The sequence below is a fragment of the Microcebus murinus genome, chromosome 1 (assembly GCF_040939455.1).
Source record: "Microcebus murinus isolate Inina chromosome 1, M.murinus_Inina_mat1.0, whole genome shotgun sequence".
In the NCBI taxonomy this organism is placed as follows: domain Eukaryota; kingdom Metazoa; phylum Chordata; class Mammalia; order Primates; family Cheirogaleidae; genus Microcebus; species Microcebus murinus.
This window is the reverse complement of record NC_134104.1, coordinates 73,681,578-73,707,326: the sequence shown is the minus strand read 5'-3', so window position 1 is coordinate 73,707,326 and position 25,749 is coordinate 73,681,578. Positions and strand designations below refer to the sequence as shown.

Below are 25,749 nucleotides of genomic sequence, written 5' to 3'. Positions count from 1 at the left end.
ATTATTTACAGCTTAACCATTTTAAACAATGTTAATTATTTACAATATTTGTAGTTTACCCACTTTTTTAAATTATCCAACTTTTTAATGAGCATAATTACCTTATTTTTCACTTTCTTTATTTTGTATTTATCAATAACTAATTTAACACCACAGCTACATTATTTTTTCTTTAATCATTCCTTATCTCCTGCAACTCTTTGCTGTCATGTTCTGATGGGAACTGGTGTGCTATCTTCCTACAAACTTTAATGTCATTTTCTGAATCCTTTTCACTTCTCTTGTCTCTAATTCTTGGGCATTTCTGGATTGTTATGGCATGGATTTGCTTGATCATTCTCAGGTTCTTGCTTGAAGATGCGTAGCAATGTGGAGAAAGTTGAAGCTCCAGTCAATTACAATAATCATGTATATCCTCTCATTCATCTTTCCAGGTACTAAAATCTTATGGCTAACTCTCATCTTCTTACTACTCTCCTTGTCCTTGTGAATTAAAAGCATTTTTATTCCTTCACTGTATTCTTAGTGGATTTCCAAAGTGAGTAGTTATTTTCATTCTACCATGTATAACTTGATATTAAGAATAGCCAGGTCAGAAAATTGTTATGAGAATAAAATCTGATAGTATATCTGAATAGTATATTTTAGTAGTATATTTTAATTAGTATAATAGTATATTTTAATTAAATAGTATATTTTAATCTGAAAGTAGTTTGTGCATCATAACACCCTACATACATATCAGAGATTATTACATTACATTAATACAAGTTTCTTCAGACCTTTTTCATCAGTGGATACAAGTGAGATTATGTTAACAGCACTGAGTCAGTTGTCCCTGACTTTTACCCATATTTACTTTCCTAAGATTTCGTGCCCATCAAATACTCATTATTTGGGGGAATTTCCAGAACTAGGGAACATTTCTTACAGAATCAGGTTAATACATACTACATATCGAGAAGGTGCTTTAGACACTTGGGTACAAAGCAGTGAATAGGACAATGATTCCTCTACTCATGGATTTACATTCTAGCAGGAGAAGACAAACATCTGACTATAAATAGAATTCAGCTGCATAGTATAGTAAAAAACAGTAAGTGCTATGGAAAAAAGGAAAAGTGTATCTGAGATAAGGTGATGGAGAGTTCCAAGGTTGGGAGAGGCTGTAATTTAAAGCAGAATAATCAGGGTTGGTCTCAATGACAAAGTAACTTTAAAACAAAGACTTAAAAGATGTGAAGGGTGAAGCAATGTAAATGTCAGGCAGAAGAGGGTGAAAAACACAAGGAACAGCAAGATGGAAGTAGGATAATACCTGGTAGGTTTGAGTACAAATGTTCCCAGAGCAAATGAGTAATCATAAGAAAAGAGACCTGAGAGTGGTACAGATCATATAATGCTATGTGGCAAGGACTTGGGCATTTTCTCTGCCTGAGGTGTGGTATCTCAGAGTTTAGTTCAGGGACGTGGTGATGCTCCTTATATTGTAAAAAGATTACCTATCAAAAGATGCTCGATATCATATGTCATCAGAGAACTCAAATGTTAAAAATCTATGATATACCACTACACACCTGTTAGAATGGCCAAAATCCAGAGCACCAACAGTACCAAATGCAGGTGAGAATGTGGAGCCATGAGAACTCTCATTCTTTGCTATTGGAACCACAAAATGGTATATCCACTTTGGAAGACAGTTTGGTGGTTTCTTACAAAACTAAACATACGATCCAAGAAGGGTGCTTTTGGTATTTACTCAAAGGAGTTAAAAATGGATGCCCACACAAAACCTGCACATGGATGTTGACAGCAGCTTTATTCGTAATTTCCAAAACTTGGAAGCAATCAAGATGTCCTTCAGTAGGTGAAGGGATAAACTGGTACATGCACATAATGAAATCTTATTCAGTGCTGAAAAGAACTGAGCTATCGAGCCATTCAAACACATAGAAGAAACTTGTATGCATATTACTAAATTAAAGAGGATAATCTTAAAAGGCTACATGCTGTATCACTTTAACTATATGACATTCTGAAAAAGGCAAAGTTATGGAGACAGCAAAACCATCAGCAGCTGCCAGGAGTCAGAGGGGAGGGAGGAATGGAGAGGCAGAACACAGAAGACATTTAAGGGCAGTGAAACTACTCTGTATGATACTGTAATGGTGGATACATGTCATCATGGAATTGTTAAACACATAGAATGTATAACACCAAGAGTGAACCTTAATATAAACTATGGACTTTGGGTAATAATGGTGTATCAGTGTAGGCTCATCAGTTGTAACAAATGTACCACTCTGGCAGGAAATATTGATAATGGGGGAGGCTATACATGTGTGGGAGTATGGGGATATGGAAAATCTATGTACCTTTTGCTCAATATTGCTGTGGACTTAAAACTGCTCTAAAAATAGTCTATTAAAAATGGTTACTATGGCTATTGTGTTGCAAATAGAATACAGGATGGCAAAGGCAGTAGCAAACAGATGAGTTTAGCTACTCATGCATCATTAGATGCTTGTAGCAAGTAGGAACTGTTTAGAATCTAAGCATATTTTGAAGGTAGTGTCAATAAGATTTTTGAGAAAGTGAATGTGGGAAGTAACACAAAGAGAGGACTGATGCAGGAAGGAAGGATGCAGTTACCATTAACTGAGATGGGGAAGGTTTGGATAAAACAGATTTGGGAAAAGAAGATGAGGAGATAAGTTCGGTCAAGTTAAATTTTAGGTATCTATTGATGGCCAAGTGGAGATATCAATGGTTTTGTTAAACAAATTTGTCAGCTAAAGACCATATGGCATCTTCCATGGATTTCTTCTCCTGCCCTGCTGCTGATGGCAATTGCCAAAATGCCCCTTGAAGATGTCTCACTGCTACTTCTGCAGTCAGAGTCTTCCACGAGGACACTGACATTGATGCCAAAGTTTCTTAAAAGTTCTTATCATGGTTTTGCAATAAATGCTAAACTTTGAGGCACCAGAGAAAGGCTGTGGACTTCTGAGCCCACATTCACCACATAAAATGAAATTCATCTTTCTCTCCCTATAGTGGCATTACATATGCCCCATGTCTTAAGAAATCTCCTTCAACTCCTATCTAAACTTTCTCCCTCCTCAAGATGAGGCATATGACCTCTTAAACTGAGACTTGTAATCTTTTCCTGTTCATTTATCCTTCACCCTTCAACTCCAAACTGTGCTTCTTCCTATTCTCTCTCCTCACTCTAATTCAAATACTCTCTCTCTGGCTCTAGGTCTGAACATGTGCTTAGACTATTGTTAAATTATGATAATTTGTATGGACTCCATACTAGGCGAGACATCAGATTAAGACAGAGATATTGAGGCAGAGAATGGTGTGATGTGTACTGACGTGGAATCCTACATGTAATGGAGACTACTTCTAGCACCTAATTACTGCCTATTGGGGTATTAATAGAGAGACATTAACTTGATTGTGTAGCATAAAAGTATAACACAGCTGTGATACATCAAGAATCCACTGACTCACTATTTAAACATCTCCATGACCAAAATTCTTTCTCCACATCCATTCTTTTGTCTATTTGTCTTTTTTCAGACTATATTAATAGATCTCTGGGAATTTCCATTAAATGAAAGAATTGTTCCTAAATTTGATGTTTTAGAATTACAAATGTTTCTAATACTTTAAATTGATGATCCAGATCTAAAATTGGCTTATTTTTAGAATTTCTTCATATGGAGGTGGGGTGCTTAATGTGCCAAAACATGGAACAGGAAACAGTTCAGGGTTTGGGGTTTGAAAGTGAATTCCAACAGTTGGACTCACAGCTGCTTCTGTCCCTGGAAAGAGAAAGATGGAGACTTGTAATCTTTCTAGTGAGCATGAAACAGAAGTACATGAACTGATAAAATCTGACATTTCTTGGATTACTGGAGCAACACAAAATTATTTGTACCCATGAGAAAAAATGTACAGCCATCTTAACTTTCTGCAGTGAAAGTTTAGTCATCATTGCAAGAAAATTTGCTTGCATGATCTGATTATGTCATCATTGACTAATTCATCAAGAAGCATTTACAATTAACAGCTAAAACCAGAAGGAATATCTTCTTTAGTGGATCACAAGACAGGATTTCTCTAAATACTAACGTCATTTCAGCTAATGCTCTCAATCATGAGAAATGCAAGGCCCACTAGAAACATTAAAATATCACTTTCTAAACTTCATCATTTTATATTTATGCTTGCAAAATTGCAACTAATACAAATAATTACTGTAATCAACTCTCTGTCATGAATAGTAAAAATGTTCCCATAAATGGTGAAAAGTTTGCAATTAAAGTATACACACACAATAAAGATAAGGCATTCTAAAGTTTTTTTCAAATGTCTTGAAATTAAAGTTCCTGACTTATAGATTATTCACAAGCCATTAACTATTTAAAACAATCCCATTTTTCTACAAACTAGTCACCTTATGAGATCATGATTATATTCCAATAGCTCATGAGGAAATCTTCTATTAGTGTTTCCTTGAAAGATTATTTTTGAGTCATACAAAAAATAAATAGTAGTATTTTATAAGCACCTCTCTTATATATATACATATATATTTTTTCACCTGGGTCTTACCTGCCTTTGAATGATTTTGATTGCTTCTTGCCAAAACAACAGTAATAACTATGAATTCATTTTTAAAGAAAAAACTAGGCCTTTGAACTAAATCTTGCTCTTTGAATATTTTTGTATATTAAATTTAATGGAAATACAATCATATCCATTAATTGACATACTGTCTATTGCTAATTTGGCACTGCAATGTGAGTAAACAATATGGCTTGCAAAGCCAAAAAATATTTTTTATCTGGCCCTTAATACAAAAAGTTTGCCCTCTTCTATTTAAGACCTTTCTTAAAGGAATAAAATTTGATACCATTGGGAAGATTTCAAGGAACATGCCACAGTTATCAAAAGAATTCAAAGAGTAGTTACATACTAGGCATTAGCTACATCACTGAAACCAATATGTAGATTACTCAAAATGATTACTTTGAAGTGCACAATGTTAGTTTAGAATTATGGATTTTTATACATTTATATTTGTCTTATGTCTTATCTCACCGGTTCTCAGAGCAATGAATAAAAATTCTTTGCTCTGAGAAGAGTAAAAACATTTAAAATATAAGTCTCACTTCCTGGCTTAGCACTTTTCTTAGGGAGTTATTTATTTAATTGAATAACCTACTCCTAGGCTATTAAATAACATTTCTTTATCTAAGTTTTCTCTTATACAGTAAAAGAATAGTGTTATTATTAGTATCTACCTAGCAAGGCTTCAAAGGAGTATAAAGTGCTTAAAACAAGACCTGGCACAGTAACTGCTCATCAAATGTTTATTATTGTTACTATATATCAAGAACAGTATTATGCTAGTAATATGCATGCATTTTATTTTATTTATAATATTATTTCCTAATCTATCCTATTTTAATGATTAAATAATGATTTAATAATTATCATTATTAGTTATATTAACAACACAAATTATTAAGTGAAAAATATCACAGAGTTAGAACGTTAGAACTTCTTGCAGTTCATAAGTTTAGGTTGATGTCAGCTAATTATGTGAACTTAATCAGAGTTGACATTGGTAAAATATACAACTAGTTCCAATAATTTCCTCTATTGAATACTTGTACTAAATGCTGGCCATTTTCTTGGTGAACTGCTTTTAGTGTATTCAATACAAAGTCAAATGTAACTTAGCTCTCTTTCTGCCTGGAAAGTCAACCAAATTAACTCAAAACATCTGTTATTTTTACTAGATCCAATTTATTTCTACTACTGCCACTATCAATATTGTGCTCCAGGTGATAGGATCTTGACAATTACTCTCTGTGGTAGGAAAGTTTTATTATCTACTTGCTACAAATTTGGCTGTTGCTCTTAAACTTGTTATGAAAACCACAATACATTCTTTTGGTAAATATAACTAAGCCAAAGTGCTCAGAAGCTTTTGAAAATCAAATATATATTATATCAGTTTTAATTTTATTCAAAGCAGGTTTACATACACTATCAGGTGATGGGAACATGGAGGAGGCAGGTATTATTTTATCTTTTGACAAATGATGAAGCTGAGAGAACTCAGTTAAAAATGCTGGCAAAAATCCTTTAGTTTTACCAGAACTGCTGGCTAAGACACTAGCATTTATTGTTTAATTTTATAAAATCAATACTTACTGATGAGTTTTTATAGTGAAAGTTCAGATTTCCACATTATTAAGAATCACTCAAATAGACTTCATTTATTTCAACATGCTCTTTCCACCTTTTTCTTTTCTTTTCCCTTCTTTATCTCACCCTTTTCTCTCATATAGGAGTGGCCAAAAAGTCTACATTTGAGTCACAGTTCCACCATCTACTAACTGTGTTGCTTAATCTGTTACGTGTCTTTATTATCCCATCTGTAGAGTGTTCAGAACAATAGTGAACCCTTCATATTGTTGTAAGGAAGAAACAATGAGATTAAAGATGTCAAGTGTTAACATAGGGCATGCCTTGTGGTAAATGCTTAATGAACTTGAGCCATCACTATGATCACATCTTTCCATGAAAGTCTGTGAATGAAACACTCCCTCTTTCATTACCTAAAGTAAGTCAGCAAACATAAAATATAGGGAGATGACATTTCTAAAGGATCATAAAATAAAAGATAGAATCCTGGGAGACTTGGAGGGAGAAGGGAGTGGAGAGTGTAAATCCCTGCTTCTTGTTCATCTTTCTCCAGCTCTCCTTCTCCTTCCCAGCTCTGAGCGTTCACATTTAATCACTGCTGGAAGACTGGTGTTTCTATTTTCCCTGAATTAAGAAAAAGGGAAGGTTGTCTCTGAAATTGCAGAAGACATGGGATCAGAGAGATTGTATAGTTAAGGGCAGTGTCATCAGGAAATCAGCCCTAGTGAGAACCCAAACCAAGATCAGCCCCAGTGAGAATCCAAGCCATCCCCAGGAAAGCCCTCACTTCTTGCTGTCTTCTCAGGAAGGACAGAGGACATTGTCAGGGCTGAGCAGACCTAGCTTCAATCCACAGACCTCATTTGATAAAGGCAAAAGGACCCTTATGTTATAGTAATTTACTATTCTTTTGGTTAAAAACATGGACAAAGATTGGTGGAGGCTCCTCTTCTAAGCTCTCAAAGTCTCTCTACTCTAATGTATATTAGATTGTTTTTCTGCCTCAATCCTTATTTGCCATTCTCTCCTCCCAAACCCCAAACTTTTTTCCCTTCATTATCTTTAAATGTCTTACTTCATCATTAATATGGGTTTTTATTCAGCTTAACAATCTTATTTTTAATGAAGCCTTATTTTGATCCTTATTTTTAGTGAATTAAAATAAAAACCTTTTGTTTTTAATAAACTTTAAAACTCCTTTGACATTACCTACATTTCAAATGCAAATTAGAAAACAAAACAATTAACCTAAGAAACAAAATCAAAATCCTTTTTATCTTTTTTCTTTCTTTAATCATGTGTAACTCCTACCTGTTTCACGCAGTTATAATTATAGTTCTTGGTTTTAAAGAGTGGAGAGCAATGATCACAAGTGATAGAGATTCAGGATACAGATGATTATATGAGAATTGTGATAATTTTCCCTTCTTTCCTGATCTTCATAAAAACTTGCACACACTCCCTTAAAAATCACTTTCTGTGGTCCGCTGTGTATTCCCACTTTCCATTTTCATATTTGAGTAGGGGACGGGGAAGTGGTTGCAAATTTTCTGTATGAGATGAGAAAACATTGAAAAAAGAGATCATTTTTACTCCTAACACAGGTGCTAAAAAATGATAATGCTAGAATTGTTAGTCTGTGAGGGTTATTAGTCGAGAAAACTATATTATGGATGATCTCATTCAAGAAATCATAGGGGCATTGAATGGACACTTTCTGGGGTTGTAGCAGGGATGGTAAGAGAGAACCCCATCCAGACATTAGTGGACTTTGAGGAAGACTAAGAAAGGAAAAGGGACTATCTAGGAGACTCTGGATCTGGGCTCAGGAAAAAGAGGTCGGCCTGAAGCTAAATAAACAAATAAATACATGTGTGCATACATATATAAATAAACAAGATGAATTTAGGGTTTGTATATAATATAGAGATTTAAATTTTAGTCCTTAAAGTATCTCTAACTTTAACTGTAAGTTTCTTCTCCTTTTGGTCCTTCTCTTGCTCTTCATCTTTCTTTTCTCTAGCTTCTTTACTTTCTTCTTTTCGTCCTCCCTCTCTTCTTTTCCTGATAACACTTTTTTCTCTCCTTTGCTCCCCAAGATAATGTGTATTAGTTTGCTAGGGCTGCCATAAGAAGTACCACAGACTGTATGGCTCAAACAATGTCAATTTATTTTCTCACCATTCTGGCAGCTAGATCTCCAAGATCCAGGTGTCAGCAGGATTGGTTTCTCCTGAGGCCTCTCCCTTTAGCTTGAGATGGCTGTCTTTTCCCCTGTCTTCACATGGCCTTCCCTCCATGCTTGTCTGGGTGCACTCACTTTTCCTTGTAAGGATACTGGTCATGCTGGATAAAGTCTACCCCAATTACCTCATTTTGACTTACTTAGCCTTATAAAGGCCCTGATTTCAAAGATAGTCATATTCTGAGACAGTAAGGATTAGGACTTGAATATATGAATTTGGGTGACACACAACTCAACCCATAACAGGGGGTATCAGTGAAATCATTTTTTCATTTCTGGAGGGTAAAAGCTTCATCACAGCGTATTATGGACAGGATAGTGATAGTTGCATGAAGTTCAGTGCCACAGGCTCTTCTCCTGACTCCAACGACTCTAGAGAAGCCCCTGGGTCTAGGACCACCATTCAGGAGCATACATCTTATGAAGGGGAAGGAAAACCAGCTGTCCAAGCACTGAATCAGTAGAGTACTGTGGAAAGGCATGATCACTGGCCCTGGGCCTGGAGTGTTTGGCTGAGATGCCCAGGACCTTTCCCAGACAGGAAATCTCATCAGACATTGGGATGGGCCATGCTGAGAACACCTTCATTAAATATCCTTTGTAAGAATCCCAAGCCACGAGTTTTCTTTTTTCTCTTTAGTGTTTCTCATCAAGATAATTGGCAACCTGAGCCATGTGATACTGTGAAGTAATTGCTGTTGAAAGAAATTTCCTATTTTATATCTTTTAACATTAGCACAGTTTAGTCAACTCCAGCCTCTTATATTCAGCCAAAATTTTCCTCTTGGCTCTTCTCAGTTGAGGGCAGCTTCTGTGAGATCCTGAGTCAAATCTCTGACCCACAGTTCAGAAGAACAGAGCTATTTCAACTAATATATTCAACAAATAGTGATAATAAAGTGGAATGAGTTTTGAAAAAGTAAAAAATTAAGTTCTGGGAGAACCCAAGGTTAATATATCAACTCTAGTCTCTCCATTAAAGTGTTTTAAATGGCCCATTTCTTACATTCTGTATTCAGGGGGGGACATCTTGTCTTCCCCTTTGTGCTCAAGGGATCACAGAGGGTCTAGAAACCCTATTTCATATTCTAATATGTCACCAGTGTCATTTAAGATGTTTCTCATTTTTCTTTCCCTCTTCTGAACACACACAATGAGGAAAACTCAGAAGAACAGTCCCATTACCTCAGTGTGGGCACATGCATCCCTCAGTAGCTGCGCTCACCCCCAAGCTGTGAGAACATGCTTTGTGGGAGCTGTGGAGGTAGATGCTGTGGTTTTGACACTTCCCTTCCTCTGCAGCCACAAACGTTAGTGATTCTCTAGCTTCCCTTTTGCAGAGCAGCCCTTTCTTACAGAAATATTATGAAGGAAGAATCATTTGTTTGGAGAAATGAAGGTGCGATGAGGATCCAGTGGGAAAAGTAAATTCAATGTGGGTCCAGGTTTCAGACTGCCTTAAAATATTGACTCTCTGAAATTTACTTCCATAATTACTAGTTAAGAAGTCACTAGAAAACACAGAGATCATTACTTCCTAATTTACTCTCTTATATTTTATTTTAGAGAGGAGAAAAAGGAATGTCAAAAAAGCACAACTCTGGGCACGACATTCATATCAAAGATGGTGTGAATGGGTGTTCACTGTCGGTGCAGCTACCCTGAGCATCCCTGTGAGGGGATATAAGATGAGCAGTGGGCGGGATACTCTAACACCCAACCCTGTGCGGGGATGAGAAAAGATACATGGGAAAGGGCCGCTGAGTCTGTAGCCTCCAAGGTGGGAACCAACAGAAGAGAGCTTTGTAGTCCAAGTCAAGAGGGAAGAGAGTTTAAATGCTTCTTAAGAAAATTAAGGTCTAGAATCTATACCGGAGGATTGGGTGGAAGGGAGAGAATGAAGATGGATGGGAATGAAGATTCTTGACTGCAAGCCCTACCACTAAGGAGCACTATAGTATATGTCTGGACATTCAAAATATGAGGCTAGACTTAGTTTCCAGGGACGAGATGGCTGAGCCATGAGTTCCCAGCCCAAATTTTCACTGGCTCCCTATTCCCAACTCTAGACAGTTTGAACTCTATTAGTTGACTTTCAGCAAACATCTTTGTATGCAAATTTACCCAGCAAAGTGAAAAAAAGTAGATAACATCCTCTAAAAGAAATAACAGCCACTTTTCCAAGTTGATTTTTAGGAATTATAGATAATATCTGATAAGACTTGACCTACTGCCTAGCACTTGGTAGATGTGAAATAAATTGTGACCACATTTTTTTTAAAAAAAAAAGTCTTCTCAAATTGTTTTACTTTCCTGTTCATAGTAATTTCATGGTAATACAGAGAATGTGATTCTACTGGCAGGCACTCAGTGCTAACATGTGCAGATTATTGAAGAGTAATATAACTGTCTTGACCCTTTCTCTTACTTGTTCAGGCAAGTTCAAGAGCATATAAATTAAGCCACCGCAGGAAATTAAAAAAAAAAGATTAGATAAATGAGGACATAACCATGGCACTGAAACTGCTTTAAAAATTATAACAGTATACTAAGTAGTTTATAATATACTTAAAATTAAAAACAGAATTCTTTTAAGATTCAAGATAGTCTAGTCAGTGGTATTCCTCAAAGTGAGAGAAGGGCTGAAACCAGGCTTCATTTTCCTCCTTAGAAACTCAAGTTTAGTTAAAAAAAAGTATATGTGAATTTATTTTAAAGACCTCTAGTTAAATAAGGAAAAATAGACCAATGCTACCATGTTGATACCTTTCACTAACATATTTTGTTTGAAAATCAATGATCCTATTTCCCTCTATACTCCGTGGAAAGTGCCTTTGATTTTAGGAGAAAGAACTATTATCACTTGAAGCTTTAATTATCCTTCCCAAAATAACCATTTCCCAAATTTATAATGTGTTGTGCTTGTTAAATAATGACCTTTGAAGGCAAAAAACTCAATAGCGGATATCACTAAATCTTAGAGTACTAACAATTTAGTTTATTTTTACTCCACTTTTTTACTGAGCTGTTAGTTTTTCCCAGGGCGCACCTTGCTTCATCAATTGAAAATCTCATGCTGCCCTAAGTTTCTGAAGGATAGTTGTTAATATCTATTGAGCACTCTTGAGGCAACTGTGGTGTATAAAGCAGTACGTTAAAGTCAAGTCTCGTAACAGTCTCTGGGGGAGAACAATGCTTAGTATAAAGAAATAGCTATGGTCTTTCAAAAACCAGTAAATGTAATTTTTTTTTTACTTGCAGCTAAGGCTGGCAGCTGCAAATAACCCTTAGTTTCCTCCATTACTCCTCCGTATGCAAACTGGAAAATGATGGAGGGGCATGATTTTGGGAGCAGGGGTTGGGAGTGGCAGGGTCAGGTGCCACCAGTGTGTCTGTGAAAGGGCATGAGGATTGACACTTTCTTGCTCAATTCCACTTATTTCAGACTCTGCATTTGCAGCAGACAATCTGGAAAATGTGCTTCAATGTTACTTCAGATGAGTTAAGTAAGCCATAGAAAGCTTAGTTAATGAGATTACAAATAGAGGTTAGGGTAGACTGATATCAAAATCTCAGAGATACTTTCATGCACCTTAAATCCTACCCCTCACTTGGAGTGCCCAGCTCTGCATATCTCTTCTCTTCTGCTTGTCAACTGAGCCAAATGTCTAGTTTCCAGCCCCACACTCAGCTATGAGTCAATTCTCCAAGATACCTTTTCTTTCTTCTGGCATCTCCTTTTTTCTGAACCTTTCTCCCTTAAACTCTCTGTCAATGCATGCCTTCAAGTTTCCAATACGCCGTGTCTTGTTCTAAGTTAACAAATCTGTTTTTCAGAGAATAGTTTTTCATTTCACCGCAAAACCACGTTTCAAAGAGGAGTCCAGAAGTGTGTAGACAACTCACCATAAATGGGGTCCAAGTCTCCAACAGCAACAACGGCCACTGTGCGTCTTTGGGAGTCAATTCGGGGTCTCTTCAGACAGCACTGGAGACATAAGAGCACTACTCCACAAAGAAGAGCCACCAGGAAAATCAGCAGGAGGAGCCTAATGCCAAAAGTAGCAGTAGAGGAGTGAGGTAGAGCATGCAGGAAGCTAAGAGCTTCTGTTGCTGCTTAGAAATGGGGCAAAGACTCAGCTAGACTGGTTGAAAGTAATCTGGGATACTGAAATGGTCAAGCAATTCCCCCCTCCTCCTTCTACCACTACCACTCATACATTCTCACTGAAGCTGAAACAGTCTCTGCCTTCAGAGGGGGTCAATCTTTCCAGGTGGTCATTTATTCATCCATTCTTCTTTTCATTCAGCCATCCATCTATTCATTTAATTGGTATTCAAACAACTGAACCCTTTTTGATATTAGGGTTAGACACTCAAAATTAGACAAGACAGTGCCTCTGTCTTTGAGGTGCTAACCGTCTAATTGAGAGAACTGACAATGTTTTTTTTTTGGTGGGGGGTGGGGGAGACAGTCTTGCTTTGTTGCCCAGGCTAGAATGAGTGCCGTGGCATCAGCCTAGCTCACAGCAACCTCAATCTCCTGGGCTCAAGCAATCCTCCTACCTCAGCCTCCTGAGAAGCTGGGACTACAGGCATGTGCCACCATGCCCGGCTCATTTTTTCTATATATATTATTTGGCCAATTAATTTCTTTCTATTTATAGCAGAGACAGGGTCTCGCTCTTGCTCAGGCTGGTTTCGAACTCCTGAGCTGGAGCAATCCGCCCTCCTCGGCCTCCCAGAGTGCTAGGATTACAGGCGTGAGCCACCTTGCCCGGCTGAGAACTGACAATGTTAAGTTCAGAAAATACAAACATCAAGATTTACAAGGTTATAATAACTGCCTTAAAATTTCTAAATGCCTATCTCATAGAAGAAGTAGCAGTCTTATTGTGAATGGCTTTTCAGGCCAGAACTAAAATCAGTGGAGGAGTCATTTAGGGAGATTTCAAGAGAAAGAACAAATAGTTTGCCATTAAAAAACTCCAACACTAGAAAAAACTCTTATTCTTAAAAGTAGTGAATTATTTATCACAATTAGTGTTTAAGTAAATACTGGACAACAACCTAAAAGCAATGTTTCTATAGATATGGATTTGCATGGACCCTAAAATTTCCTTAAGCTGTATGATTTCTTGTGCCATCTCAAATTGTTTGGGGGGAAAAGTGTGTCTATACAACCCAATGTCTTATAAAATAAATTGAAGATATCCTTACCAGATATACCAACCATTAGGGTGTTGATCATTATAATTTACACACCTAGTGATAAAGGAAGAGAAGTTAGTGCTAGAACTCTAGATGGCCAAAGCCTATTTCTCCAGACCATAAAATTTATACTGATCACACCTGTTTCCCCAGAACAATCAATGACTTATCATCATACCAATATCCCTCCCCACACTTAAGCAAGTGTTTACCATATGCTCACTGAGGATATAGATAAATGTGATGCTACCAGACATAGAAACAGACAATTGCACTGAAGTAGGTTTGATTCTGGAGTTACAAATACTGTTGTGTATCGATATGGCAGTGACTAACTCTTCAGAGCCAACGTGTCACAGGTATTAGGTATTAGGCAGATAACCATTCCACCATTCCTTTAATCTAGAGTCCCTTAAAATCCAAATTCTATAGGGAAAGTTCATAATATCTGTTAACCTTTACTATCTTGGTAGGGAATAGCAGGCATTTAACAATTGGTTGCACTCTCATTGGACAACTGGTGAGGAAAAAGTTAGGCTAGAAGGAAAGTGAGTGAAAGTGGTCACAAGTACCATTTACTAAGGAGTTAGAAGTTGATCCCTTCAGTCAGGATGATCAAAGCATTTGTATATTTAGGTACTCAGTTATTCCTGAGATAAGTTTAAAAAGATCACTCAAAAACAAAGTTCACAGTGTGATTTTCAGAAAGTTTAACTCTGCAGGTGTAGAGAAATCTCTGTTATTTATTCCAGAGTCCCTCACAGCTATGCCTGACATGGTGCCCTGAATGTATGTTTGCCAATGGACTTTTTTCATACCTCGATATATGGGCCACTGTTAAGGTATTCTGAGCCTGAACAGTGGAAACCTGCTCATCACAGCCCACTACGCTTCTGAGATGGAGCTATACTTACCAATGTCTTCTTCATCCATTGTTAAAATAACACTCAATAATTTTCAGCTTGAAAACATTCATAGATGTCAGTTAATTTATTGCTTCCAGCATCCCTCAGGAGGCAGCGTGTCATGCCATCATCACATTAGTCAGAAATTACTTTTTAACATATGTGAAGTGTCAACTTAAAATTTTTACCCCAAACATTAAAAAAATCTCCAAAATATGTATTATTTCATCCTCTTCTATATGTAAATTTTCTGCTTCTGGGCTTTTTGTTTGTTTCTTTTTTTGTTTTTGAACATCTGTATGGTTTCGCCAAGTTCAGAGGTACAAATGGCTGGTAAAAAATGGCAACTGAAGTATGACTTTAACAAGAATTCTAAGACAAGTGACCACCAATAAAAGATTTAACAAATAATTAATGGCACATACTTACAAAGGAATACTATTTCAGTCATCAAAAAGAATGTAGATTTACGTTACTAATTAAAAATCTTGTTAAGTAAAATAGTATAAATAACTCAATCCTACTTTGTAAATACTCTTTTACACAAATACAATGATTTCACCAAAATAACTATTAGTTAAATGTAAATATGCACAAACTGCTAACAGTGCTTACTTCTAATGAAGATGGTATTATGAAGTATTTTATCATTTCAATATTTTTATATTTTTTGAATTTTTATAATGTTTATAAATCACTTTGTAATCAGAAAATATTTACATATTAAATGAAAATATGAAAACACTAGAGATGTAGTATCCCACTTAGTGGTGGATGCCGGGAAATTCTCTTGGTGTCCTGGCCCAATTAAAGGGTAGAAGGTTCTTATTTTTGAATCTTGACATCTAAGGTCCTGGCCAGGACTGTGTATTATTTTATATCCCTCCTCCTGCTTCTCTTTTTTTCCATTTAAAACTAGACCTTATTCTTATAATTAAAGTCGATTCTAAATGTTAACTACCTCTTTTATTTTTTAATTCTAATTTTAATTCTAGTTTTAATTCTAATTTCTGAGCCACTCAATGTATTTTCCAGTGCTAACAATTGCTAACAAGCTAACTTGTTTCACTTTCTCTTCCTGATCCTGTGCACCCTCTGGTGGAGGTTCTGATAAGCAATAAAGTGGCCAAGAAGCAGTTAGCATGTAATTTCAGAAGTGTTTGCACCTTTGGAATCATTTATTTCACCCTTAGGGTTTTATCCATTGTACGGTTGAGACCCAGTATGGGGAAAGAAAGTGGGAGGTCACTAGTTCAGGGAACTTAACCTAGACTATGGGTCTTCTGAATCCACATGCTTCTCTCCCCCCAACCATTATTTCCATTTCTTTCTCAAATTCAATTTTCAAACATAGATATTTTGAGTTCTCAAAAAAAGTAACATCATTCTCATTACTCTAATTTTAGATTTAAGATCTTCAGTGTAGGATAACTTATATTTTTGAAAATGAAGTTATTTCTCAGGGATTGCTTCAATTGGGTTAATGATGCTAAAAAAGAGGGGAAAAAAATAGAGAAAAGTGAGAGCTGACTATAATGTTCAAAGAAGACATTTAGAATAATAAGAATTCTCTAGAAGTAGTTACTGAAAAAACAAATTCTGTTCCTGCCAGAAGAGCTATTATCTTTTTTTACTTGGATGTTGTGGAGATGATTCCTGCTCTATATGGATGGTTAAACAAGTTGATCTTGATTATTATTCTCAGTGTTGATAATCTGTGGGCCTAAAATTAACTATTAATTCATTAATTTGATAAATTCAAGAAGAAATCCACAGAGTTGCTCTACTGGCTTCTCTGTTATAATCATCTAGCATTTCCTAGACCAGGCACTCTTCTAAACTGGTACATCACTTTGCGTGAAATGACTCACTTTCAGACTGGCAGTTATCACGTAGAGCCACGCTATTATAGTCTTCCTTTCACAATTGAGAAAACTCAGTCATACAGAGGTAAGTCATTTTCCCAAGATAACATAGTTAGAAGCAGCAGAGGCAAGCTTTAAACACAAATGATCTGGCTGTAGAGTCCATGTCTCTTAGTACCATGTAATACTGCAACTGGCTCCAGTAGAAGCCACACCTAGCCTCATAGTACTATGTGCAATGTTGCCCGAATGCTTCCGATATCTTGTGTTCAAAAATGCTTTGAGGAAATATCAAAAATGCAAATAAAATTTAGAAATGAGAGCATGGAGAGTATCAGATAAATGGAATGGGTCAAAAGTGAGGTCAGTTTGTAAACGAATGCAGTAAATCTCAAGAGTAAAGGTTGTTTTGTAAAAGAATGTAGTAAATCTCATATATAAAATTAGAACTAAACTCCAGACCTGGCTTAAGCTTTCTAGTAGCTAATAGGATGAGAGAGAGAATTGGTTATGTGGTGTCCTCTCAAATTAAAAACAAACAGCACTACTCACCAGATATATAACTATTACAGGTATAGAAACCAGAGAAAAAATTTAAATTATGAGACCTCATAGAGAGCACTGTTAACAATAGGAGCAATGCTTTCCATAATACTCTCAGAATGAATACAATAACAGATTTCATGGGTTTGTTTTATAAAATTATTACTGAACATAGGCCACAGTGCAATTCAGCTACAATAATTTGAGGGAGGAATGAGTGTCAAATCATACCATCCAGAAGCTGTTGGTAAATTCTACAGTATCTAAAACAGTGGACTACATATCCCTCAGATATTTCACTAGATGTATAATTAATTAAATGTTAGATATACAATATAGCTTTGTGTTTAAAATTCTGGGCTAGGGAGCCAGTCTTAGATCCAAATCTAAGCTCTGCTTCTTAACTTGCATGGAAAACATTTAACTTCACCAACCCAAGTAAGATGTAGCATATCATCAGGACATCTATTAATGCAATTAATTTACAGAATACTTTATATGTACAGTTATATTTATGTTTTGTAAATCAATCTATTTATGTACATACATGCACATCAGTTTACTTGGTAATTTATGGGGAGCAGAATGGATCAGAGGTATAGTGAAGGGGGCTCTTTTATGTTTTTATTTTATACAATAAATTACCTATGATAAATTAGCTATTAAATGCATATAAAATTTAAGTGTTATTTAAAGGCAGCCTAGCAATGAATTTTTTATACTTTTACTAAAAATTGCTGTTATAAAAATAAAATGAGTTGGTTAGATCAGATAAAACCATGGTCTCCACTAGGCAATCTGTTTTTCAAGGTTTCCTTTTCTATTCTCTTGCATTCAAATCCAAGTCTGCCTTTTCTGTATCCATTTTGCATGTAAATTTTGGCAAGTTACTGTCCTTTTATGTTTCCCATTTCTAAAAGATACTTCGGGTAGACCACGTCTATGGATCTTTTCACCTGTAATCTACCATGTTTTTGTTACTCCCTTATGGCAGTGCAAGTAAAGATGAATATGTTCTCTTGGCAGGGGAACATATTTTAACAGGCAATAATATCTCAGATCAAAGAAGTGATTTTAAACTGAAAATCTCTTGAATAAATATAAGTAGAGAAAGAGGATTTTGTTTGGGAAGGGGCTTTTTACTCTCTCAGAAGATAGCATGCCTTTTATTATAGACTGATCCTACAACACTGTCTCGTAGTAGCAAAAGATTTAAGATGTCTTGTCTACCTTAACACATTTACTTATCTTATACTATGTTTCCACGTCCCAGCCATTCTCTTGCCTTCTCTGCTTTTATTTTCTGCTAATTTGCATTTTATCTGGAGTGGTTTCTTGTTTTTACTCAAAAGCAATGATATCAAGTAATGATAAACATTACAGACATTTAGATGAAAACTTATGTAGCCTCAAAAGGTCATAGGTAGGATCAAGATGGCGGACGAGAAACACCGCCAGAGTGTCTCTGCAGAAAAGAAAGAATCTAGCAGAAATTAGAAAAAAGAAGCAAGAAGGCGAGCATATGGCGGACGAGGGTTGGAAGGAGGGGTACCTGAGACCCCGGGAGACTCCACGGGAGGAGGCTGCGGAGGAGAACTGGAAGATGGGACTGCCGGAGCAGCCCGGAGGCCAGCGGCAAGAGTAGGTGGATAAATCACCTTTCCCCTCCCCTGCATTTGGGACTGCTGGTGGGCTCCCCAGCGGGTGGAGAGACCTGCAGACACCAGCCCAGAGACAGCCACCGCCAGCTAGCGGTGAGCCTGTAGCGGATGTGGCACCAGACTCCCAAATCCCTCAGGGAACCTCTATGTGCACAGACCCGAGCTGTGCGGCAGGCGCCATATTGCCTCTTTCTCCCCTCTGCCGACCCTACCCGTGGCTGCCCAGAGAGACAATACAGCCACCAGCCAGAGGCACCTCCAGGGAATGGGACCTTCCCTTTTGGGACCCTACAGCTGACTAAGGGGAACTCAGACTGTGAGCTCCCTACCCGCCAGCCCTCCCAGGTGCTGCTGGCACGGTGTTCCCAGGAGAACGGTGCCGACTCAGAGGCTGAGAGACACAGACACAGCCTGGGCTCCCTGTGTGTGAATTGAGACCGGAACTCCTCTCCCTGATGGGGATACAGTTTGAACTCTGGGACCCAGAGGTCGGACCTGAAGACCAGATCCCGTGCACCCAGGTATAGCATTGCCTGGGGCACAAAGGGATATTTGTGAACAGCCTGCTGAGGTGTGTGTGCCTTCAGGGGCAGATCAGCATCCTAGAGGGCAACCCTCCCCCCAAAGGGAGGCCATGTGCCCAGCCCGGGTGGCGTTCCTGCGCAGGGAACCTCCCCGTCGGCATCACAATCCGGGGAGGCCTGGTGGCGTGTGGTCTGGCCTGCTGGCAGAGGCCCAGGAGTAGCTGTGGAGTTGGGGAGGGTGGAAAGAAGCGAGGCCCGCTCCAGACTGTAGGTCTCAGACAGCCCCACCCCCACACCCAGACTTTCTGGCTGAGCAGGACCATTCCAGCCCCACCATGACAGCTTTTCCTGGAAGCAGAGAACAGAACTTTGACCCCTGCTAAGGGCATTGGTGGTGCCTGAGGGCAGGCTTACCCAACCCAGCTCCGCCCAGAACAAGAGCTGATAACAGGACACAAAAACAATAGCATGGCCTGTTCCTCCAAGCAAGCGCCACCTACTGACAGGGACAGCATCCTGCACAGCCTTTTCACGGCACCCACTGACTCAATATACAGGGAGTGGTCGAATCTCACCCACAGACACTACCTAACGGCTCAGAAACTAAACAAGGCGTGTGAATACCCAAACAAAAACCTAAAGGAAAGAAACAACAACTGATCGACATGGGAAGAAATCAGCGAAGGAACTCAGGAAATATGAAGAACCAAACAGAACCCCCCCCAAAGAGAAGCACCAGCCCCCTAGAAACGGACACCAACCAAAATCAGGCAACCAATATGACAGAAGAGGAATTTTGTATGTGGATCATAAGAACACTCACTGAACTGCAACAACAACCCAATAACCGACACAAAGAAACCACAAAAAGCCTCCAGGACCTAGAACAAAAGTTCACTAAAGAAATAGACACAATGAAGAAAAGTTTAACCGAACTCCTGGAAATGAAGAATCAATTCAGGGAACTACAAAATACAGTGGAAAGTCTCAAGAACAGGGTAGATCAAACACAAGAAAGAATCTCAGTGATTGAAGATAACATCCTCCAACTAAATAAAACCGTCACAGAGATAGAGCAGAGAAACAAGAGAAAAGAGCAAAGCCTACAAGAGATGTGAGATTATGTGAAGAACCCTAATGTGAGGGTCATAGGGTTACCAGAAGGGGAAGAAGACAACACTCAAGGGTTGGACAAGCTGTTTGAAGATATAATAGAGGAAAATTTCCCAGGCCTTGCTCAAAATCTCGATATACAAGTTTAAGAAGCTCAGAGGACCCCTGGGAGATTCAATGCAAACAGGAAGACGTCACGACATGCAGTCAACAGACTGACCAAAGTATCAACTAAAGAGGCCCTTCTAAGAGCTGTAAGACAAAAGAAGCAAGTGACATACAAGGGAAAGCCAATTCGAATAACACCAGACTTCTCTAATGAGACTTTACAAGCAAGGAGAGACTGGGGCCCCATTCTCACTCTTCTGAAACAAAACAATGCCCAGCCTAGAATATTATTCCCTGCAAAACTAAGCTTCGTATATGAAGGAGAAATAAAGACATTCTCAGACAAGCAAAGTCTCAGAGAATTCACCAAGACAAGACCAGCCCTACAAGAAGTACTCAAAACAGTGCTACGCACGGAACACCATAATAAATACTCACGAATATAAAAACAATCAAAACCCAAAGATTAAAGGCCAGATAATACAATGGCTCAAGAGAGAAATCAAAGCAACAACATCCAACCCAACAGAATGAACAGTAATCTATCTTACCTATCAGTTCTCTCAATAAATGTGAATGGCTTAAACTCTCCACTCAAGAGACATAGGCTGGCTGAATGGATAAGAAAATACAGGCCAAGTATATGCTGTCTTCAGGAAACACATCTAACCTGCAAGGATGCATGTAGACTAAAAATAAAAGGGTGGAGATCAGTATTCCAGGCAAGTGGAAGCCAAAAGAAGGCTGGCGTGGCAGTTCTAATTTCAGACGATTTAGTTTTTAAAGCAACAAAAGTAGTGAAAGACAAAGAAGGTCATTATATAATGGTGAAGGGCACACTTCAACAAGAAGAGATAACAATTTTAAATATATATGCACCCAACTTAGGTGCACCCAGTTTCATAAAGCAAACCTTACTGGATCTAAGCAAAAGGATTAATAGCAACTCCATAATCACCGGAGATTTCAACACCCCACTGACAGCACAAGACAGATCCTCCAAACAGAAAATTAATAAAGAAATAATGGACTTAAACAAAACCCTGGAACAACTGGGTCTGACTGACATCTACAGGACATTCTACCCCAAATCCACTGAATATACATTCTTCTCATCAGCTCACAGGACATTCTCTAAGATTGACCATATCCTAGAGATTTACACAAAGTAAATCTCAAGAAATTAAAAAAAAATAGAAATCATACCATGTACCTTGTCAGATTTCAGTGGAATAAAAGTAGAAATCAACCCTAACAGAAACTCACATTTCTACACAAAAACATGGAAATTAAACAACCTCCTACTAAATGATTACTTCATAAATGAAGAAATCAAGATGGAAATAAAAAAATTCTATACTCCTACACTGCTGGTGGGACTGCAAATTAGTTCAACCTCTGTGGAAAGCACCATGGCGATACCTTAAAGCAATAAAAGTGAATCTACCATTTGATCCAGCAATCCCATTGCTGGGCGTCTACCCAAAAGATCCAATGACACTCTACAAAAAAAGACACCTGCACTCAAATGTTTATAGCAGCACAATTCATAATTGCAAGGCTGTGGAAACAGCCCAAGTGCCCATCAATCCAAGAATGGATTAATAAAATGTGGTATATATATACCATGGAGTACTATTCAGCTCTAAGAAACAATGGTGATATAGCACATCTTATATTTTCCTGGTTAGAGCTGGAACCCATACTATTAAGTGAAGCTTCCCAAGAATGGAAAAACAAGCACCACATATACTCACCAGCAAATTGGTATTAACTGAACAGCACCTAAGTGGTCACATAGGTACTTCAGTAATAGTGTATTGGGCAGGGGGGAGGGAGGCGGGTATATACATATATTATGAGTGAGATGTGCACCATCTGGGGGATGGTCATGCTGGAGACTCAGACTTGTGGGGGTAGGGGGGGAAAATGGGCATTTATTGAAACCTTAAAATCTGTACCCCCATAACATGCCGAAAAAAAATGGCTTTGTCTCAGAGTGGGGGAGATAATCAAACAGAAATGGCTTTGAAATTAATTACAGAATGTATAATAAAATAATATTTGTGAATAATAAAAAAAAAAGGTCATAGGTAAATACCATTTGAAGTTTTGCTATTAATTACTCTCTCTCTTTCTGGGTCTCAATCTCTTCACTTGAAAAGGAGATCAGTAGTTTAAATGGTTTTAAAGTCAGCATAAAAGTTCCACATTTCTCAGTCACATTGATTAGAGAGTTAGAGTTGACATTTAAGATCCTTTCCAATTGTGAATTTCTTTATTCTATTATTCTGGGTCAAATGCAGAAGATGAGCAGGCAAGATGAGGGCATCCACGAAATTCAGAGTCAGGTAAGCGCACAAACCAACCCAAATCTCTGTTATGTTGTAAACAGCATAAGAGGGCAAAAAAATCAGGTTCACAATTAATGCAAAGAAGTGGCAATGGAGAGCTATGCAAAAGCTGAAAGAGCTGCACAAATTTAATAAGTAGATTGTCAAGAGTAAGATGCTTCACCAGAAAAAGGTAATAATTTCAAGGCCAAGAAAACATCACACCTAGAATGGTCTCTTACTCTAGAGCCACTGTTCAGAGATGCTGGCTTTTAGGGGAGCAGGCAATGATAATTGAAAACAGCCAGCTGGCAGTTAGGGCTGCAAACAGTAGAAGACAGTGCTTGGCAGGAGTGTTTTTCTGACACTTGCACTAAGTCACAGTGCATTAGGGTTACCATTAATCATCAGCAGCATTATTAATGACACCTTCTCCCCATCTCCTGAATAGAATTCTAAGAACCATTAAGTATATGGTACAAAAAATGAGAAAACGGAGTCATTTATTCACAAAATTCATATCACAAGCATTTTGAAATGTACACACAAAATGCATGTCAAAATTTTGGTTAATTTGCTTATATTTGAAATTGATTTATCTAGAAAATTATTTCTCATCATCACTGTGACTTGGAGTGTTGATGCAGCTGTGGATGATGTCATGACTCTTTCGTGAACTTAAAGTGCCCTTGAAACCTCAAGGGAAGAGAATTCAGTGAGCAAAAATACCTAGAAATCTACTAGGCCCCTTGTTTATTTAGCAAAGCTGATCATAATGAAAATTATCTTTCGTGTTTTCAGAAAAATTGAGCCATCTGCATTTAAAAATGATTTATTTTTTCTCACATGATTATAATGATTATTTGAACCTCATTTTTCAAATGACTTGAGCCTTTTATATTCTTTGAATTTTTAAAATGCTAAATAAAAACAGGGAGTTTGTAGCTATTTACTTACATTTCATTTTCTTCACATGGTAGATCCGAGAGCACCAACTGAAACACATGTTTAGAACAATAAAATCCAAACATCTCATCAGTCTAATCCTTTAATACAAGCAGTGCCTAGAGACAATGTGGTTTTATATCATTGTGTTAGCTTTTTTAATTAAAAGCTTTGTGCAGAGTTATTGTTGGTGCACAGAATTTTAATTGAAAAAAATCTCTGGGTAGATTCTTAAGCTCAGCAGTGACAGAAGATGTATATTGTGAACCAGATTTCTATTCTATGTATTTCTAGATGCATTTGACAACCTTTTTTGTTTTTCTATAAGAAGATTTTGCTTTCTCTAAAGAACGTCATGGACCTTGCATTTTTTGTTCTTATATTTTAGCAAAAGGAAGTAAGTTCATTATTTGTATTATTTTCATAGGAAGAAATCAAAATTCATGTATGCACATGGAAACAAAAATCAATTTATTAGCATTAATGGATGTGATTGAAGGTGCGATTTTAACCTGCTCAAAGGCTAAGGTCCATTTAAGATACATGACATTCCTGTTGAGATTTACAGTTTTCTCTTTTACAAAAAAGAGGGAAGAGTCCCAGATCATAAGCATTCTAACACAATTATCTTAGTTCCTTGTGTTAAGCCTCATAGGTTACATCTTACATCTATAATCACAAAGAAAGAAAGTACTTTTCTCTAGATGTTTTACTTATTTGTTTGTTTGCTTTACCTCTTGAACTGAAACTGCTTCCTCGTACAATGAGAAAATCTTTAAATGTCATTTGTAAGTAGCTCTAAAAACTGGGTTGATGAGGTCAGTTGACATATTTATTTTACTGGACAAATAAAAGTAAAAGTAAGAAGGTACAAAATGTAAAATGATTGACTTGGGAATTTTGTGTGAGATGTCTTTTCCCCCTTAAATCCCAAATGCATCTTCTTCAGCACCTTGTATTTTCTCCACCAAGTTTATCTGGGCAAAGAGATTTGTGTAGTTGCAGATGGAGCTATGAATTGGCCATCAGAGAGCATGGTAATGAACAATTTATAAGCACAGAAAATGAGTTGCATTTTTTTTTTTTTGCTAGAGTGCTACAAATAGATTTGTATCCTAATTGAGAGGAAAATGAACATTCAAATTTTGTCTATAAAGAAAGTTTATTTATGAGTAGATCAAATCATTTGGGATCCAGTTTAACAGAATTTCACTTGCAAGTCACTTCCTAGTCTTCTCTGTGTGTTGTACCCTAGCAAGAGTACAAGATATTAAATTATTACCACCTCGCTGCCAATGCATTAGCTGTCAGACTTCTGGGTTGTTATGAAGTGGCAAGTAAACTCTTATTATACTTTAGGTCTAAATCTTTCAGATACATTGCATTCAAGTAACACAGATATAGACATGCAGGTATTAGTCAGGGATGCTGAAGCAGAGGAACCAAAATAAATCCTAAAATGGTTCTGTCTGTATCAGTCAGCATTGAAAAACTGTCAAGCATCAAGTATGGTTGCAGGCAACAGTAAACATGTTATAAATTAATCCAGCCATAGGATTTTGCTCTGTGTCAACAGTATTTTTGAATTTTTTTTTAATTACAGCATAGCAAAATTAAGCAAAGGCTAAATTTTTTATCACATTTTTCAATGACAATAAAACTAAATGAAGGAAAAATAAGGCTGCTATTATGGACACTTTGTTTTCATTATCTCTGACCAATGAATATTAGTAGTTATGAGGTGCTGGTAACACTTTCTCAAAGGAAATCTTTTAAATGTAGAAGTAGTTAAGTTGACCAAAGAACAAATCAATAGCAAATCAAACCCTGAGAGTACCTCTGAAAATCTTTTCCCAGAAAGAGATGTGGTTACCTGGAATAGTGGCATACACAAGGTTCCTGTTGTTGAGATCACTGAAGTGACACTGAAAGGTCTGGATCTTGACATACTTAAAGGACGATCTGCTCAGAGATAGTGGTTTGCTAACTGTGTTTATCTCTCTCTTTCTCAGAACTTGTTAGCTTCTTTGTAAGTCATGCTTCCCACCAGGGCATTCATTGCTGA

The 25,749-nt window shown here is 37.3% G+C and overlaps 1 protein-coding gene across 1 annotated transcript; it reads right to left on the bottom strand.

Annotated features, from left to right (window-relative positions):
- Positions 1-657: 657 nt before the first annotated feature.
- TMEM207 (transmembrane protein 207) lies at positions 658-25,749 on the bottom strand. Its single transcript, XM_012745204.3, has 5 exons — positions 25,558-25,749; positions 23,697-23,734; positions 13,697-13,741; positions 12,383-12,525; positions 658-3,833 (listed from the first exon to the last, which is right to left on the bottom strand). Exons 1-5 carry the CDS (start codon positions 25,630-25,632, stop codon positions 3,697-3,699), a joined length of 438 nt encoding a protein of 145 aa, XP_012600658.2. The 5' UTR covers positions 25,633-25,749; the 3' UTR covers positions 658-3,696.